General features: G+C 40.9%; 1 protein-coding gene across 1 annotated transcript; it reads right to left on the bottom strand.

Moving 5' to 3' along the window:
- Window positions 1-32: 32 nt before the first annotated feature.
- On the bottom strand, window positions 33-15879 carry SESN2 (sestrin 2). Its single transcript, XM_082246544.1, has 9 exons — window positions 15664-15879; window positions 10072-10284; window positions 8400-8582; window positions 5968-6141; window positions 3235-3376; window positions 2970-3085; window positions 1044-1234; window positions 797-941; window positions 33-204 (listed from the first exon to the last, which is right to left on the bottom strand). The coding sequence occupies exons 1-9, from the start codon at window positions 15751-15753 to the stop codon at window positions 118-120; spliced, it is 1341 nt and encodes a 446-aa protein (XP_082102670.1). The 5' UTR covers window positions 15754-15879; the 3' UTR covers window positions 33-117.
- Window positions 15880-16498: the final 619 nt, after the last annotated feature.

Raw genomic sequence — 16498 nt, 5'->3', positions numbered from 1 at the left:
CTGCAGCATTGGGTAGGAGTACACCCTTCTAATTTTTAAAGTGTGCAAAAATGCATGAGTAATGCAGCAATGAAGGGGCGGTCAGTCCTGTGTGGGACAGCCCGTTCTTCCACAGGCTCACGTCATATAGCGGGTGATCGCTCTGAGACCATACAGCAGTGCAGCTTGTAGTCTGGCTTCCAACAGTAACAAGTTCAAATGCACCTATAAGACAGACAAGCAAGCTTAAAAGCACAATTCACGTTTGCAAATGCAAATTTCAGTATCCCAATCCCCAACATTGCAACCTTCTGTACAATCTGAATCAACCAGATGTTACAATGCAGACATACTAAGGCCATTACCCTTCAATTGTGGTTTTCCATACTTTGTCTGCACATTTTCAATTGGGCAACTGAAAAATTTGTATTCTAACACTGTTTTTAAAACCGTAGGGCTTTTGATTTTTTATTTATTTTGTAATTGGGTGCACTGAGCGTAGAAAAATTGCAGGTATTAGTAAACTCTTTAAAAATCCGAACACAAAAATGAAATAATTTCATCAATATATGAACATCTTTGAGTTGAGGTGGTACACCACATTTCAGCCAATGTATGGTTCAGGTATTTGGGAAATTTGTGGATCAAGTTATTTAGCCCAATATATTTTCATCCTTGACATTTACTAAGCAATTTGAAAGTAAAAAACTTGCAAAAAAAATGCAGCATTTAAATTTTTGTGTGAACAGGACCTAATCCATTTTCCCCCAAACTGGAAATATAGTACCAAAACACATTTTGTTCTGTTTTAATTTACCTTCTCTGAGTGCTTGAACTCCCGCCAGAAGTCATTATATAGTTGCCGGTTTACCCTCTCCGGGTGACATGTCACAGTCTTCATATACAATTTAAGGCTTCGCTCTAGCAGCTGATTCACCTCACCATAATCATAATCATCATATCTGCCAGGAGTAGAACACAAATAGTAAGCACCATAAAGAAAAAAATGTCAAGCCATAAATGACCTAAACAGTTTGCAACCATAATCCTTTTGCTGGTCTCACCTGATTCCATAAACGCACTGAATATAGTTCCATATAGCTCTACGCAGTTTGAATGTATCCACTCCTTGATGTGAGGCAATTGTGTGATATGTTAAGTTGTAGGCTACTTTAAACTTGTCATCCAGAAGTTGCCCCACCTCTGGGTACAACCTATGTAGCAGTGAATATCCATGTGTATTCCATGTGAAGTCCTGCAAAAGTGGATGCAAGAAAAGTCAGCGCAATATTTTACCTGGGATAAACCAACCAGGCTCAGGCAACATGTACAAAACGAGGCTATACTTTAACCTGGTAAGCTGACTGGGAAGTAAAGTTTATCCTTCCTCCGTAGGCCCTCTATTTTCAAGTATAAAATCCCCTACCTGGTAATAAGGATTCCAGGGGTGTTTAAGTTAAAGATCATTAGTGTTCTAAACCCCTTAACTAGCCTAAGCAGGAACATCATTCATATGGAATGTTTTATGCAGGAAACCCAAGAGAGGAAAATATGTACCAGTGTAGTGTGGTGGGGAGAAGAATCATCAACTAAAGCTACATTCGAGGGATAGCAATTACATGTCTCTGGCTCTAAGACCGAGAACAAAGGGTTTACTAAAACTGGTGCACTCAGAACATGGTGTAGCTGTGCATGGTAGTCCACTTGCTTAATTAAGCTTTGGCAATAAAACCTTGAAGCAAAGCTGCACCAGATTTTGTACTCTACAGTTAATCAACCCCCATGTGTTTACAGGACTGATTGATCAGCTCTGTATGAGTAGAGTGCAATAATAACTCACTGGAGTGGAGGGTCAATCAGGCAGCTGAGTGGATCCTGACCATATGGTCAGGAATCTTTCCACAGCATTGAGAAACTGACAGTGACTTTAGCGGTCAGCCGATTTTGAGTCACAGGAGCACAAACAAATGCACTCACATAACCCAGAAGGAAATTATGGCAAAAACGTTAAGAGGCTTACCTTTTACTTTTAAATAAACTCAAACTGAAATATTTCCCCAGCTCCGATGTTGAGGGGAGTTAATATTTACTATAAAAACCCCGTCTGTATCGTGCTGGCAGATTCCAGTTGTGAACTAGATTTGAACAGGCCCTAACAGTAAGAGCGCTGGATTCTGCATTGTTAGTGAGAAAAATAGTCTACCCCCACTTTGTCCGTTTTCAATTAAAAATTGTCCAGAGCAGCTTTTAGTTTAGTGTCCATAAGAATAAAATTTACCAGTATCGTCTTACTATGATCAATCAATCAATGACTGTTCAATAAAATTTTAAATCTATATTTATTATTTTAGGTATGCTGTGTGTGAATTGCTCAAATTTGACTGCAAAGTATCACTAAGGCAAGTCCTTCACAAAGCAAAAATCTAAACTTCTCGAAAAACTCCCATTTCAGAATCCTGACATTAAAAGCCTACTCCCCAGGTATTTTATCATTCTCATTTTACGTCCAGTTTTTAGAGAAGTTGAAATAATTTGTTTGGACCAAGCTAGTCCAAACTAATACCTTCACTACAATGTAGCAGATGGGAGCGCAAAATAAACTGTACTTAGCCTCAGCTACATAAAGTATACAGTGCTGTTTTCCAGCAGTAGGATGGCAACTTCATATTTCACACCCAGAACTAAATCAAGTTGTGCTGTGCTCAGCCTGTTAAAGGCAACTTTATATTCTATGAAGGAATACAAAAGCTTCCTCCGATTGGCTTCGGTGGAGGCTTGGGTTGCTGTAACAATCTTGACTGCCAGTCAGAAGCTTTGAATTCACAAAACACAAGCTTCCTGTGAAAGGCTGAGCACAGCTGAGGCTACATACAATTTGTACAGTGCTTCTATTGCATGTCTTAGTGAAGGTCCAACTTGGATCAAACAAACCATTTAAAAATCATTAAAAGCTAGAGACGAGCTTTAATTTACTCAAAGACAATACGTACATGAGCACGGAATGTAGGAGGTGCTTGTTCACCTCTCCTGCTGAAATCAATGTAGCCAAAATCAGGATCATCCAGGAAGTGTAGAATTCCAGGAGAGAACCTAGACTGCACTATATCTGTAAAACAATAGATCAGATTTATGAAGGTTATCCCACCAGCTATGACAGTTATTTAATATATGATGCACCATACACCACTGAGATGAACTTTATACTACATAAATGTGTTTTGTAAACAGAAAATTATACCATAAGACTTCAATTACCATTAGATGTCACCATAATGCATTCTCTCTTCTCCCTCTCAAACCTAGTCTCCATTTCCTCCCGAGTGGTTTCCTGTTCTTCCTCATCCAGCTTCTTCATTTCAGCCAGTACACGCTCCGCTTCTTGTGCAGTGCTTAACCCCTGCAGGTATGCATACACATTACTATGATAAGACAAATACTCCAATAATTTCTATCGAAATGCAGGTTTAATATGAATGAATGCTCTTTATGCACATTTTCAATTTAGCGTGAAAGCATCAGTAGATTTACCAGAAATAAAAATTATTAAAAATCAAGAGCTCAAATTTACAAAGCTAATAGAAGAACTGAACACGGGAACTACACTACTCTCCTGAGGAACGGGCCATCAAACCATCACGTAGTTTTGTTATCTGTCTTTATAAAAAGGAACTCCTAAACTGTTTTAGACCTACATGGAAGCCATCAAAGTAATCTTGGTGTTAAAGTGGAAGTACAGCCTAATACATTAAATTCTCCCCTGCAATCATGTGAGCAGAGTTCAGCCTTATGAGTCAAAATTTAAAATTCCAGTTTTTCTCCCTTTATTTTGCAATTTTCATTGCTGTCACATGACTTCCAATTCCTCTTCCTGCTGAGTCCAAGAGCAGCAAGTGGGTGTGGTTACTGAAAGCTAGTGACATCAATTCCAGGGAGGGACACTTTGTGTAGCCAGTGGGCATTTACAGAATGTGAGGAGGTAATCATAGGTTCCCACCCAGTGTTCTTTCATTAGTAAGGATGCTTTGAACATCCTAATTCATGAGAAAATGAATAAATAAAAAGCAATTTACAGACATGACAAGTCACAGCCCATTGATTTCAATGGCACCTGCTCCCATCTATGCAACTTTGAAAAGGTACCTGCACTATGGTGCAATTTTGCTCGAGTGTAAAGTTGGTACTCAGTCGCACCTTAAAGCGCACAACTTGAGTCGCACTAGTGGAAATGTAGCCACTAGGCTTGAGTGCAGCTTTGATCCAACTTTACACTCTCTGGATCAAAATATCATCAAACGTTGCATCAAAGTAGTGCAGGTACCTTTTCAAAGTCGCTAGATTTCAAAGTTGCATAGACGGGATAAGATGCTACGGAATTCAAGATCATGCGATTGTGTGCAGTCACATGACAAGTCAACAGGGAGCTTCAGTCCAAAAGTGGGGCACTTTAGAGTGCAACTTTGAGCCAACTTCACATTCTCTGGATCAAAGTCATATCAAAGTAGTGCAGGTACCTTTTCAAAGTCGCATAGATGTGAATGGGTGCCATTGAAATCAATGTTATGTGCTGCTGGAACCATGGAGTGGACATAAAATGCATCCAAAGCCTGCTCTCTCCCTCAGGAGAAGCAGCTAGCTTAAACGAGGCTTTGAAGACAGAGCATGGTGAAGGATATGAGGGATGGGGGCGGGGCAGGTCTATACTTTTCTGTCTAAGACAGACAACCTTTTTAGGCGGACCTGATCTGATGCTCCATGTAACTATGGGGTGATATGTCCGCTGACATCAGCTGCTATACGATCCTGTCTGAAATCCAGACGGATGGAAACCCCATTTTCCATCCGCCTGGAGGATTGGATGAAAAAACAGACAGCCTTTTTTCTACACATTATGCACAGAAGGTAGCCCATTTCATCCAGTCTCATTGCAGGAAAAAATAAAACACACAATTGTGCCGTATTGATTACATATGCCATGCACTGTACAAGTTTTCGCTGGTTCCGGAGGAACCAGTGAGAATTTACTCAGTAGGTGGTCCCATCAGCTGCTTCCCACCAGACACTACTCCATGAAAAATTATGCAGCTTTAGTATCTTGACAGCCAGCTGGCCAGGTTCACAGTGAGATCCATCCATCTGTGTTGTATAGCAGGAATCTTTAGTTCAGCCTGTGGCAAGCTTTAGCCAGAGACCATTTGACCAAGACCACTTGGGCCAGGAGTTCATAAGAGCAATTTTATTTATGGCAAGGAAACGAAAAAGGTACTCGAGTTTGGTTTGTAAATGCCAACATGTTGCTTACTGAATCAATTTATTCAACATTTTAAGCCTGAATTCCAGGGATTGCACAACTTTGTAAAAAAAGGAAGACACACTGACAGCTCCTGAACCTATTTATACATGACAAGTTTATGGTTCTGCCAAAGCATACAGACACTGGGGCTGGGAGAGGATAGAGACACTAAGCAGCTATGCCCACCCCTCCACTGCCTATTCAGAGAGGCCTTTGTATTTTGTACAAGTTCACATGATACAAAGGTTTAGACATTGGTGCAGGAAGGGTGGGCATAGCTGTTGCACTAATCGTAATGTTAAAGTTGCTCAGCATCAGCGTTGGGCTCCCTGAAATACAGCAATAACTATCTTCTGTGAGTGCAATAAGATAAGCTTTAATGATAGGTCCTCCAAATGCTATGTTTATAGTTAGTGGGAAAAAGTTAACAGCCTAGTTTAGGAGGCACCAAGGTACCAACACATTAAGTTTCTCTGAAAACTGAGATACTCTTAAGCTCGTAAAAATGTCAACCAGGAAGTTTGTGTGCGGCCCCACCAACTACCATACCTCAAATATTGGACAAGTAAGCTAACAAATACACTTTTGAAAGACAATTTTTAAAGGAATTTCAGAGTACTACTAAATCATATAATCCTTAATTAACATAAAACATACTAGATCAAAGAAAAACAGGGTTCTTTTGACAATGTACATACCTGAGTCAAGGACACAATAGGAGAAGGAGGGCGCTCGATATTTAGTATCTCTGGAGGATAGAGGCCACATCCCAGAATAAAAGAGGAAAGTGCATGGAAGTGTGTAAGCAGGACAAGAGCTTGGATCAGCTCAGCCAAAGACCAAAGGTTTCCCCCTTGGGAGCTCACAAGAGACTGCAGGAAAGAAAAAAACAAACATTTAATATATTTACACCAACACAACTACCTTCTAATCTACAAACTACTCAATATAAAAGATCTTTCAATTTTCACTAAAAACAATCTGCTAAAGCAATTCTGCAGTTGGAATTGCAAAGTTAGCGAGAAAATATCAACGGGGGATTTATCCTTTACGGTGATTCACTGGTGTGTGCGCCCCCATGCTGACAGTTCCATTGCGGTCAACTGGGCTGCAGCTCTCAATGGGACACCCAAGCAGGTCAACGGCTCAACATGCAAGCTGCACATTCAGGGCCATGCACCTACATGGAGGTCACATTGGAAGCAGCAGCTGTATCCCAATTGACAGCTATGTGACTTCCTGCACAAGGATGCATGCAACACCTGTGGATCCCTGTGCCATTAACCACTTGCCGAGCGCCGCACGCCGATCTACGTTGGCGGTCAGCCCCTCACAGGCAAAGTGACGTAGGGCTACGTCACTAGCTTGTGAGGGTCTAGGGAGCGAGCGCGCCGCCGGAGGCGCGCTCCCGCGTGGTCACGGTGTGTAAACAAGCTGCCTGTCATTCTCCCCTCTGTATGAGAGCTGATCATATGGATCTACTATGTAGATCCGTTGATCACTCTGCATACAGCTGAAGCCACAGCCAATCACAGTTAGAATCACGCCCCTAGGGACACACACAGCCCCTCCCTCAAATAAAGTTAACCCCTTCACTACCAGTGTATTTTTACAGTAACAGTGCATATATATATAGCACTGATTACTGTAGAAATGTCACTGGTAACCCCAAAAGTGTCAAAAATGTCAGTCAAGGGTCCGATCTGTCCGCCGCAATGTTGCAGTACTGAAAAAAAAAAAAAAAAAAAAAAAAAAAAAAAAAAAAAAAAAAATCGCAGATCGCCGCCATTACGCGTTAAAAAAAAAAACAAAAATGACAAAAAATCTTTCCCTTAGTCAGTAAACACAATAACTTTTGCGCAAACCAATCAAAATACGCTTTTTGCGATTTTTTTACCAAACATAGGTAGCATAAAACAAATTGGCCGAAAATGTTAAAAAAATTTTGATTTTTACATTTTTTTTTGGGGGAATTTCATATAAAAAAAAAGGGAAAAATATTGCTATTTTTGCAAAATTGACGCTCTTTTTTTGTTTATAGCGCGTGATCAAAAAATCGCACAGGTGATCAAATACCACCAAAAGAAAGCTCTGTTTGTGGGAAAAAAAGGACGCCAAATTCGTTTAGGTACAGCGTCGCACGACCGCGCAATTGTCCGTTAAAATCACGCAGTGCCGAATCAAAATACCCCCTGGTCGTTTAGCAGCCAAATCCTCCGGGGCTTAAGTGGTTAAAAACTGCCATTACATAGGGCATGGATTCATATGCCCCATGTTAACAAGCCCCAAGAGTGACAGCTGACCCAACAGTCCTTTATTAAACTGGTGACCAGATTAATTTTATTACAGCCATATAGGCTGTGGGCCTCATTAACAAATATGGCTGCAGTAAGAGCTGTATGTTACTCAACCTAAACCTATATAAAAGTGCAGGTTCAACTTGCTACCCTGGGGCATTGAACAGTTTGTGTGGCAAATAAGCCTCCTTTGCTTCCTGAAGAAGTCTAGTTTGTGTGGGGTCAGTCAGCTTTTGAGTGATGTACTATTTATATTTGATTCCAGTTTTTGCTAGAGGACAACCCTAAAAAGTCCCCCAAATTAGATTTCAAAAGCCCTTACCTGCCAGTGTAAACCTTTCTAATAGGTTAGCATACATCAGCCTAGCACGTTCGCAAAAAACCTGCTTTTACCAAGCTAAGTTTGAGAGTCACTGCAGGGGCACTCAAGCCGCCATAGATGGTGCAGTTTTCTTTCCTGGGTTACTACTGGTGCAGTTTTCTTTCCTGGGTTACTACTGCTTGATTGCCCCATCACCAGCCAGTGTTGTAGGGAGACCTGAGGAGCTATTGTGTTCTCCTGACAGTGAAGCCACTGGTGGGAGAACACAGTGAATATTGCTAGCGGCTATAGCCGCTGGAAATAGTCACATGAAAAATCGACAAGTTGCTTGTACCAAAGTAGAACGATCAACTTGGTGCAAATCAGCCTGCCCATACACGGTTTGAATCTCAGCGGCTCACCGCTGAACCAGCAAAGATTCGAACTTCGCATGGCCAGCTTTAGAACTTAGTAGGCAGTTACATAAAAAGTTTCCAAGAGCCCTTCTACATAGTCCACCCGTTTCACTCACCGCAATCTGTTCTTTGGTTATAAGCCAGGGTCTATGTGCAAGGAACTTGTTTAAATCATTAAGTATGCGCAGTTTGAGAGGTGCAGAATTAATGCCTTCCAACCAACGAGGGTCCCCGCCAACTTGAAGGAAATGGGCTGAATGAAGTGAAACCAAGTAGACACAGTGATGGCGAGCAGCTGCCTAAAATTAAAGTAACATGAAACAATTAAAGTGACATGAAACAAATAGTAAAGAGGGAACAAGGTACACTTAAATGTAACATGTGCTTTGTCAATACACTGGACAGCCAGTATTGTCATAGAAAATGGAGTTGGAAACTGAATTTGGAGATTGTACAGGGTTTTCCTCCAGTCTTATGGGTGAACAGGTTGCCCAGGGAGTTAAGGAATAAAGATAAACAGCAGCAGGGGTTACTATTAACCAGGGGGCCTGTGCAAGACCAGCTGGCTGTTTTTCAAGTACCATTTCTCAAGATGTCTGAACCTTGCTAAACCTGTAGTGCTAGTTTTAATACAAGTGTCAACAGAATCACAGGATGGCTTGCTTATGGGAAGTTAACTTCCCTTATTCACCTGTGCACATTAGTATTTATATCGTTCATGTAGTCAAAATAGGCATCAAGTATTTTACATGGACAAAGCCTTCTCCACCAAATGGAAAGTGGAAACAGCTGTACTGGGAAAAGATGAAAGCATACCTAAACACAAGAGGAAACATACAGCAGTTTAGGATTACTTGGATGTGCCTACGTTTGTTTTTTTCAGGTATTTTTACTTTTCTCCATTTTGTCCCATTTAATGATAAAAATTCAAGAAATGTTGAGATTTTCCACATACAAAAATGTCAACATGTGTTGGGGACTCCTAAATACAAATATGAGAATCAGAATTCGGATAGGGTGGTTACCCTGGAATTTGCCAACATCCCTGTGTATGAGTTAAAGCAGAAAGGATCCCCTAGGGGTGGGACTTTAAGTGGCAAAGACCAGAGCTTGAGTAAATTAGTCAAATTTTATTATGAATAATAAAATTTGACTAATCTACTCAAGCTCTGGTCTTTGCCACTTAAAGTCCCACCCCTAGGGGATCCTTTCTGCTTTAACTCTAAATACGAATATGTGGATTATGATACACGTTACACTGGAGTGAGCAATAATTCTAGCACCAGAATAATGCATCATCTACGCAAAATATGAGGTACTGAAATTTGTCGCCATTTCACAGGTGCGCGCAATTATAAGATTTGATACATTAGGTATCCATTTACATGACGCAACCGCATCTTTTAGATTACAGCAAAAAAAATGGGTAATTCATTGCGTTGGTGCCACCTAAAACCAACTTTGTGCATTTCCCATTTTACTCTTCCTAGACGTTTGCACACATCTTGTAACAAAAAAGTGGAACTACCACTTATCCTCTAAACTGTCTTTCAGAAAATATTATGTTTCTGGGGTTTTAGGCTATCTTCAACCTTTAACATTTGGTTGGAGTTCTTTACTATAATGACATGGAATAATGTAAACAGGCGTGTACAAGCCTTGGAAGACAGGAAGGTACAACCGGGGAGAGTTACAGGAACAGAAAGACCATTTCCTTGCTGCTTTGTAAAAAATCAAACCTTTATAAAATTTGTTCCATTTTAATACAAGGACTTTTTTCTGACTTACCATTATGGCAACATAATATCTCTCTGGGAGGGACAGTGCTCCATCCATACGCAAAAGTTGATGCTGTGTCTTCCAAAAGATCCGAAGATACTCAGGATGAAGGCTCATAACTGCAGTAATGTGGTCATCCAGAGCTGGCCCCGGTAGCTGTGTCACAGGTATATAAGCACTGGGTCCCCTGTTCTCCCTCTGTCTAGTCAACTCTCCTTGATCCTGTTAAAATCAAGACCGCTTGAGAACATATACCAAAACACCAACTGCCTGCTCGGTTAATGATGGACTGACAAAAGTTGCACGTGTGCGTGCACGCTTTCAAACGTTAATTACATCATTCATTTCTTTGTTCATACACTGCCCTGGGCAATAAAAACACCAAAATGGAATGCAGTAGAGCATATGATAAACCACACAGTAAAGGTACACTGAGTATACTTTAGTTCTAATAGATCCATGTGACACAGGAACTCTTCTAATGCGCTTAATCTCTCCCCACTTAGCCTATAGCCTTTGGTTTTTGTTAAAATAGCTAATTAGACATAATGTGGTTTTAAATTATCTGTCAAATAATTAAGATGACCCCAAAAACACTATGGCTGGGGCAGAGAGATGGGTCCTGTGTGGCACCAGAGATCACTTCTGTCAAAGCTTTGTGTACTACACGGGCCAATTAGATCAGCCTTTGCAGAGACCTTGAGTGTCCATGGGTGGGAAAATGTAAAGCTCCATCTTCATCAGAAGCAGAAGCAGAAACCAGCTCCAACTCCCCCCCAGGGCAGGAAGGATGTAAAGTAAAGCTAGCAATACATTATACAATTCTCTTGTACCATTTTCCTTTAGATTTGACCTACATGTATATGGTTTTGGTAAATCCTAAACACATTCAGTTTGTATGTAGTCAGGCAGGCCCTTGCACTACATAGCTGAAAGTTAAATCTAATAGGCGTTAGCTGGACTCAGGATACACAACGCCATGACCAGCCAATCATATCTGCAATCCAAAAAAACAAAAACACACACACACACACACACACCACTTCCTACTTAATACAAAATTAGGAAAAGTATTTTACACTTTGGCTTTAACTACACTTGCTGTACCAACACTTGCATTTTGTAAGGCCTCATTCACACCTCAGCTTTGTAGCTTGATGCTCCAAAGCACTGGAACAGGGTTAACAATGCCGAGTATTTTCATGTGTGAAAAACGCTCAGTGCAATCTGATCCCACACAAAATGAATGGGCTCAAATCATACTGCAAAAAAAGTCAGGGACTTCAGCCTGGGTTCATACAGGTGTGGTGGGGAAACTGCAAGGGATTCGGACAGGAATCAATGCATTCCTGTGCTTGAGATTCTTTGGTGTGATTTGGGCCCGTTCATTTTGTATGGGCTCAAATTGCACCGCAAAGGTATTGGTATCGGTAAATACGACAGAAAGTATCAGTACTCATACTCTCCAATAAAAATAAGTTATCGGTGAAACCCTAAACTGGAGGAGAAAAAATAATTTTTCTCTATGGAAAAGGTTTACATCACTACAAGTCACCTGAAACTCCTAAGTTATGGAGCTTTTCTCTTCTCGCTCAGGCAGATTGGTGCATTTAAAATGCATGATTTAAGTGTTTTACTGCATGTTTTTCTGCTCAAATGCATTAAATGAACAAAGTGTAAAAAATAAAAAATACATAAAAGTAGCACTATAGGCAAAGTTTGTTTCTCATTTTTGATCGAGCAAGTGAGGGTTATAACCTCGGTCAGATTTTTTGCCATCTGTGCCCCATGGCGGAGATTTTCCTTCACTTCCTGTCCCATAGCCAAATAGGAAGTGAGAGGAAATTCCTGCAAATTGAAATTTCTAGGGAACCCCAGGTCGCCAGAATTAGTGTCCACAAGAAGATTTCCCCTCTCCAAAATTTGGGATTTTTTTACTTTCAATAATGGTAAACAGGACAGAGGGTGAATCCCCATAACGTGGGCACAGAGAGCAATAAAAAAGTGTTCTAATCCCATCTCCACTATCCAAATCTAAAAGAAGTTTTTAAACTAGGCAAAACATAAAATTATTTTTTTATTTTTATATATATTTAAAAAAACACTTTAAAAACCCTAACTGCAACCCTTAGAGCAAGTCGTGTCGCCCCCATTCACACAGGGGCGACACGACTTGCTGGGGCGACCTGTGAAGTCGCGGTGCACAGCGTGCGGCGCGACATGCACAGACTTCATATCATTGAAGTCAATGCAGGTCGCCCCAAAGTAGTACAGGACCCTTTTTCTAAGTCGGAGTGACTTGTGTCGCTCCTATTAGAACGGGTCCTGTGCTAATCAATGGCAGGCGACCCACCGCAACTTGTCAGGCGACCAAGTCGCCTGACAAGTCACGCTAGTGTGAATGGGGTCTTAACCCCATTAACCCACAACCCTAATCCTTAAACCCAATAATAACCACCAACCCTAAACATGGTTATTAACCCCCAAGCCTAATCCTTAACCCCAACTAAAAAAAAATTTACTCCTTACATAAAAAGTAAAACATTAATAAAGGGTGTATGAAAACACTGCGAGAAACAAAAATTATGAAACAGAGGATATGCTTCTCTATTGGCTAATTAAGCACCAAAGCTCAAAAACGCTTTAACGATGTAAACACGCAAAAACTTGAACACCCAGGAAAAAAAAAAAAAAAAAAACACGGGACACTAAAGTGTGAATGCAGCTCAACTCCTCCAAAGCTACCTAAATATTGCAAATTAAATATTCGTGTCACCAGGAAATCACCTAAAATATACATGAGTGATCACAACAGCCAAGAAAGGGTGGCTAAGCAGTAAGACAACCCTGGACTTGTTATGTTCACCATTTAATCTATGCACCAAAAAGCTCCTGCTGATGTAACATTGCAGCAGCGTTACATGAAGACAAAAGCAGACAAATGATGACAGAAAGAGCCTGTGTTACCATGATCAGACACTTGGAATTGCTTATCTGATCGATGTGCCATGCAAACAATCAAAGGACTATAACTTTCCTTTGGATCAATTCAACCCAAATGCAATCAAAGTAGGTTGATCAACCAGGGTGGAAAATGATTCGTTTTCATTGATCAACAGCACAGAGATACTCAAATTATGAGATAACATGGTGAAAGCAGAGGCAATTGCTACAATCCTAAAAAAAAAAAAAATGCTTTTGAAGCGATCGTACGATAATCGAATTGTACAGATTTTCCGAGAGCCGATCAAGACAGTTTGAGATTATCCGATCAGACAAGCACGAAAAATTCTCGTATGATACCAGATCGTATGATTTTCGTTTAATCAGTACAGCTGTCGTTTGAAAATACAAGTGCATCACTTCTGATTTTTTTTTTTTATTCGGTAGCCAAGAATTTTCGTAACTTAAGTAAAGTCTTAAATTTTCGATCTGCAACTAGCATGCAAAGAAAACGACAGGCAATCTGTCGTCCAAATTCCAGATTACAGGCCATTACAATCATGTTAGCGACCAATCAGAATTCACTCCTCCTTAACATAGCTAGTCTTCAGTCCTGTAGATATAGCCCTCATTTATATTGCACAACACAAAGCAGAGGCTATTAGATTGCTTACACTGTTTGAGTCCTCACAGCTTAGGTACCCTGTTGTGGACTTCTGCCTGGTTATCAAATATATTCTACATTGAGATACTTGTGTTATGCATGTTAACACTATAACACACTTCTACTGTTATGAACACACAAAAAAACACATTTCAATAATATTTCTGTAATGCATTTTAACAGTTAGGCCTCTTTCACACTTGTGCGACTTGGGACTGCAAAGTCGCATGTACCCCACGATTTCCAATGAGTAATGTATATCTGTACAAGCAAGTTGCAGCAACTTCAGAGTAGTCCCTGCACTACTTTGGTCAAACTTGAGGACCATAGACCCAAGATTACACAGGCATTGCTTCAAATTCAGTCAAAAATCATGCAACTTTCAGGTCACACAAGTGTGAAAGGGGCCTAAACGATGAAATGCATAAAAATAGAAGTATATTTTTTTGGGCGCTAAAAATCCATCCAAGACATGTCTTTGGGCGCTAAAAATCCATCCCAAGACATGTCTTTGGGCGCTAAAAATCCATCCAAGACATGTCTCTGGGCGCTAAAAATCCATCCCAAGACATGTCTCTGGGCGCTAAAAATCCATCCCAAGACATGTCTCTGGGCGCTAAAAATCCATCCCAAGACATGTCTCTGGGCGCTAAAAATCCATCCCAAGACATGTCTCTGGGCGCTAAAAATCCATCCCAAGACATGTCTCTGGGCGCTAAAAATCCATCCCAAGACATGTCTCTGGGCGCTAAAAATCCATCCCAAGACATGTCTCTGGGCGCTAAAAATCCATCCCAAGACATGTCTCTGGGCGCTAAAAATCCATCCCAAGACATGTCTCTGGGCGCTAAAAATCCATCCCAAGACATGTCTCTGGGCGCTAAAAATCCATCCAAGACATGTCTTTGGGCGCTAAAAATCCATCCAAGACATGTCTTTGGGCGCTAAAAATCCATCCCAAGACATGTCTCTGGGCGCTAAAAATCCATCCAAGACATGTCTTTGGGGTGCAAAAAAGCATCAGGGACATGTCTTTGGGGTGCAAAAAAATGCATTAAACATGTTTTTGGGGTGTAAAAAAACACATTAGACATGTCTTTGGGGTGTAAAAAACACATCAGAGACATGTCTTCAGGGTGTAAAAAAATGCATTAGACATGTTTTTGGGGTGTAACAATGCATTAGACATGTCTTTGGAGTGTAAAAAACGCAACAGACATGTCTTTGGGGTGTAAAAATGCATTATCGATGTTAAAATGCATTATAGACATGTTTTTAGATGTTAAAATGCATTAGGCATTTTTTTAAAAAAAAAAACAAAAAAAAAAAAAAAAACTTCTTTAATACATTTAAGTGTTATAATGCATTATAGAAGTAGAAATTTTTAAAAAAAAATGCATTTTAAACAAAAAAAAAAATCCACTTCCATTTCGCATTTTAACACAAAAATGGCTTCTGTTATACATTTTAAAATTAAATACTTCTAATTTGCTATTTAAAAAAAAAAAAAAAAAAAAAAAAAAAACACTTGTGTTATGCATTTTAAAAGCCAATAAAAAAACTTGGTGAACCAGGCCCCACTCTGTGGCTTATCGAGTGAAGATTATTCCTATGAGAAGAGCTGAATGAGGAAGAATTCTAGAAGGGTAAGGAGGCCACCATTAAAGAGCAGGACAAGGATGGTGACCGGGCAGGTCTTCTCACACTACACACTGAGGACGTGCTGAGGAAGACATTTCCCCCAATGAAGTTGCTAGCAGAGCACACAAAGTAGGAAGATACACAAAGCACAGCCTCTCCTCAGATCTGCAGACACAGCAATAGGAATCAGCTGGACTCGGGATACAAAGTACACTACGCTACGACCAGCCAACCAGCTCCCAGCGTACTGCACGGCTAGCAGAAAGACCATTTCTGATTGGTCGCTTCTGCTTACCACATTTACTTCTGTGTGAGGTAACCCCTTTCCCCCACCTCAGCCGTTTACTACTCACCTTCATAATCCTGCGGGCACCGCACGACTGGCACCCGGGGTAGTAGTCTTCTCGGACCCTCGGGCAGGTACAGTGATTACCTCCCACCATAATGGGGGCAACGGGACAAATAGCTTCCAGGGCTGCGGGTAAAGCGCCTACACACCTCCAGGTAAAGCGGGGAGTCCCTGCTATAAGTCTCCACTCATCGGTACTCCTCAATTCCAACTTGGAACTCTGCCCTTATGCGCCCCCTCCTCCTCCGCTACCTTATTTATGGCCTCGCCAGCTGGGCCGGTCCTAACCTCCTCCTCCGCCAATCACAAGTCCGCGGCCTTCGCAAAGACTCTCGGGAAGTGTAGTTGCTACCGCTGCTGTTGCAATGTTGCAGTATAGGAGATAAACAAGTTTTGTAGGCGAGTGATCCAGCCTTGGCTCATCCCAGCTGTCTGCATTGTTTACTCCATTTACATTCTCCGTAATAAGGTCACGTAGCAGCCTTGCTCTTTTCAACTGAGATTTTGGGACTGTTAACTCTTATTTCAGTTTTTTTTGAATGGTTACAAATATTATTTTATTTACAAGTTATTTTAAAACAAGAATAGAGGACTGAACATGTCAGAATTTTGTGTTGGGGCTCATTCAGGCGTCTTGCCATAGTGGATCGCTTTTCAAAAGGCGGTTGATAGACAGTTGGGAGGGGATGAGTCGCCTCCTTGCCACCTGTTTTAAATCTCAGATGGTCACACCACTGCGCCACAGCGGCGTGTATTTCATACAGTTGCAGGGCGGTTCGCACCATTGCCACATTAACTTGAATGTGTGGAGTTAAACCTAGTACACGCGATTAGACACG

This window comes from Pelophylax lessonae (genome assembly GCF_965119305.1).
Source record: "Pelophylax lessonae genome assembly, chromosome: 2".
Classification (NCBI taxonomy): domain Eukaryota; kingdom Metazoa; phylum Chordata; class Amphibia; order Anura; family Ranidae; genus Pelophylax; species Pelophylax lessonae.
The sequence above is the reverse complement of the archived record's forward strand: the minus strand, read 5'-3'. Positions and strand labels throughout refer to the sequence as shown.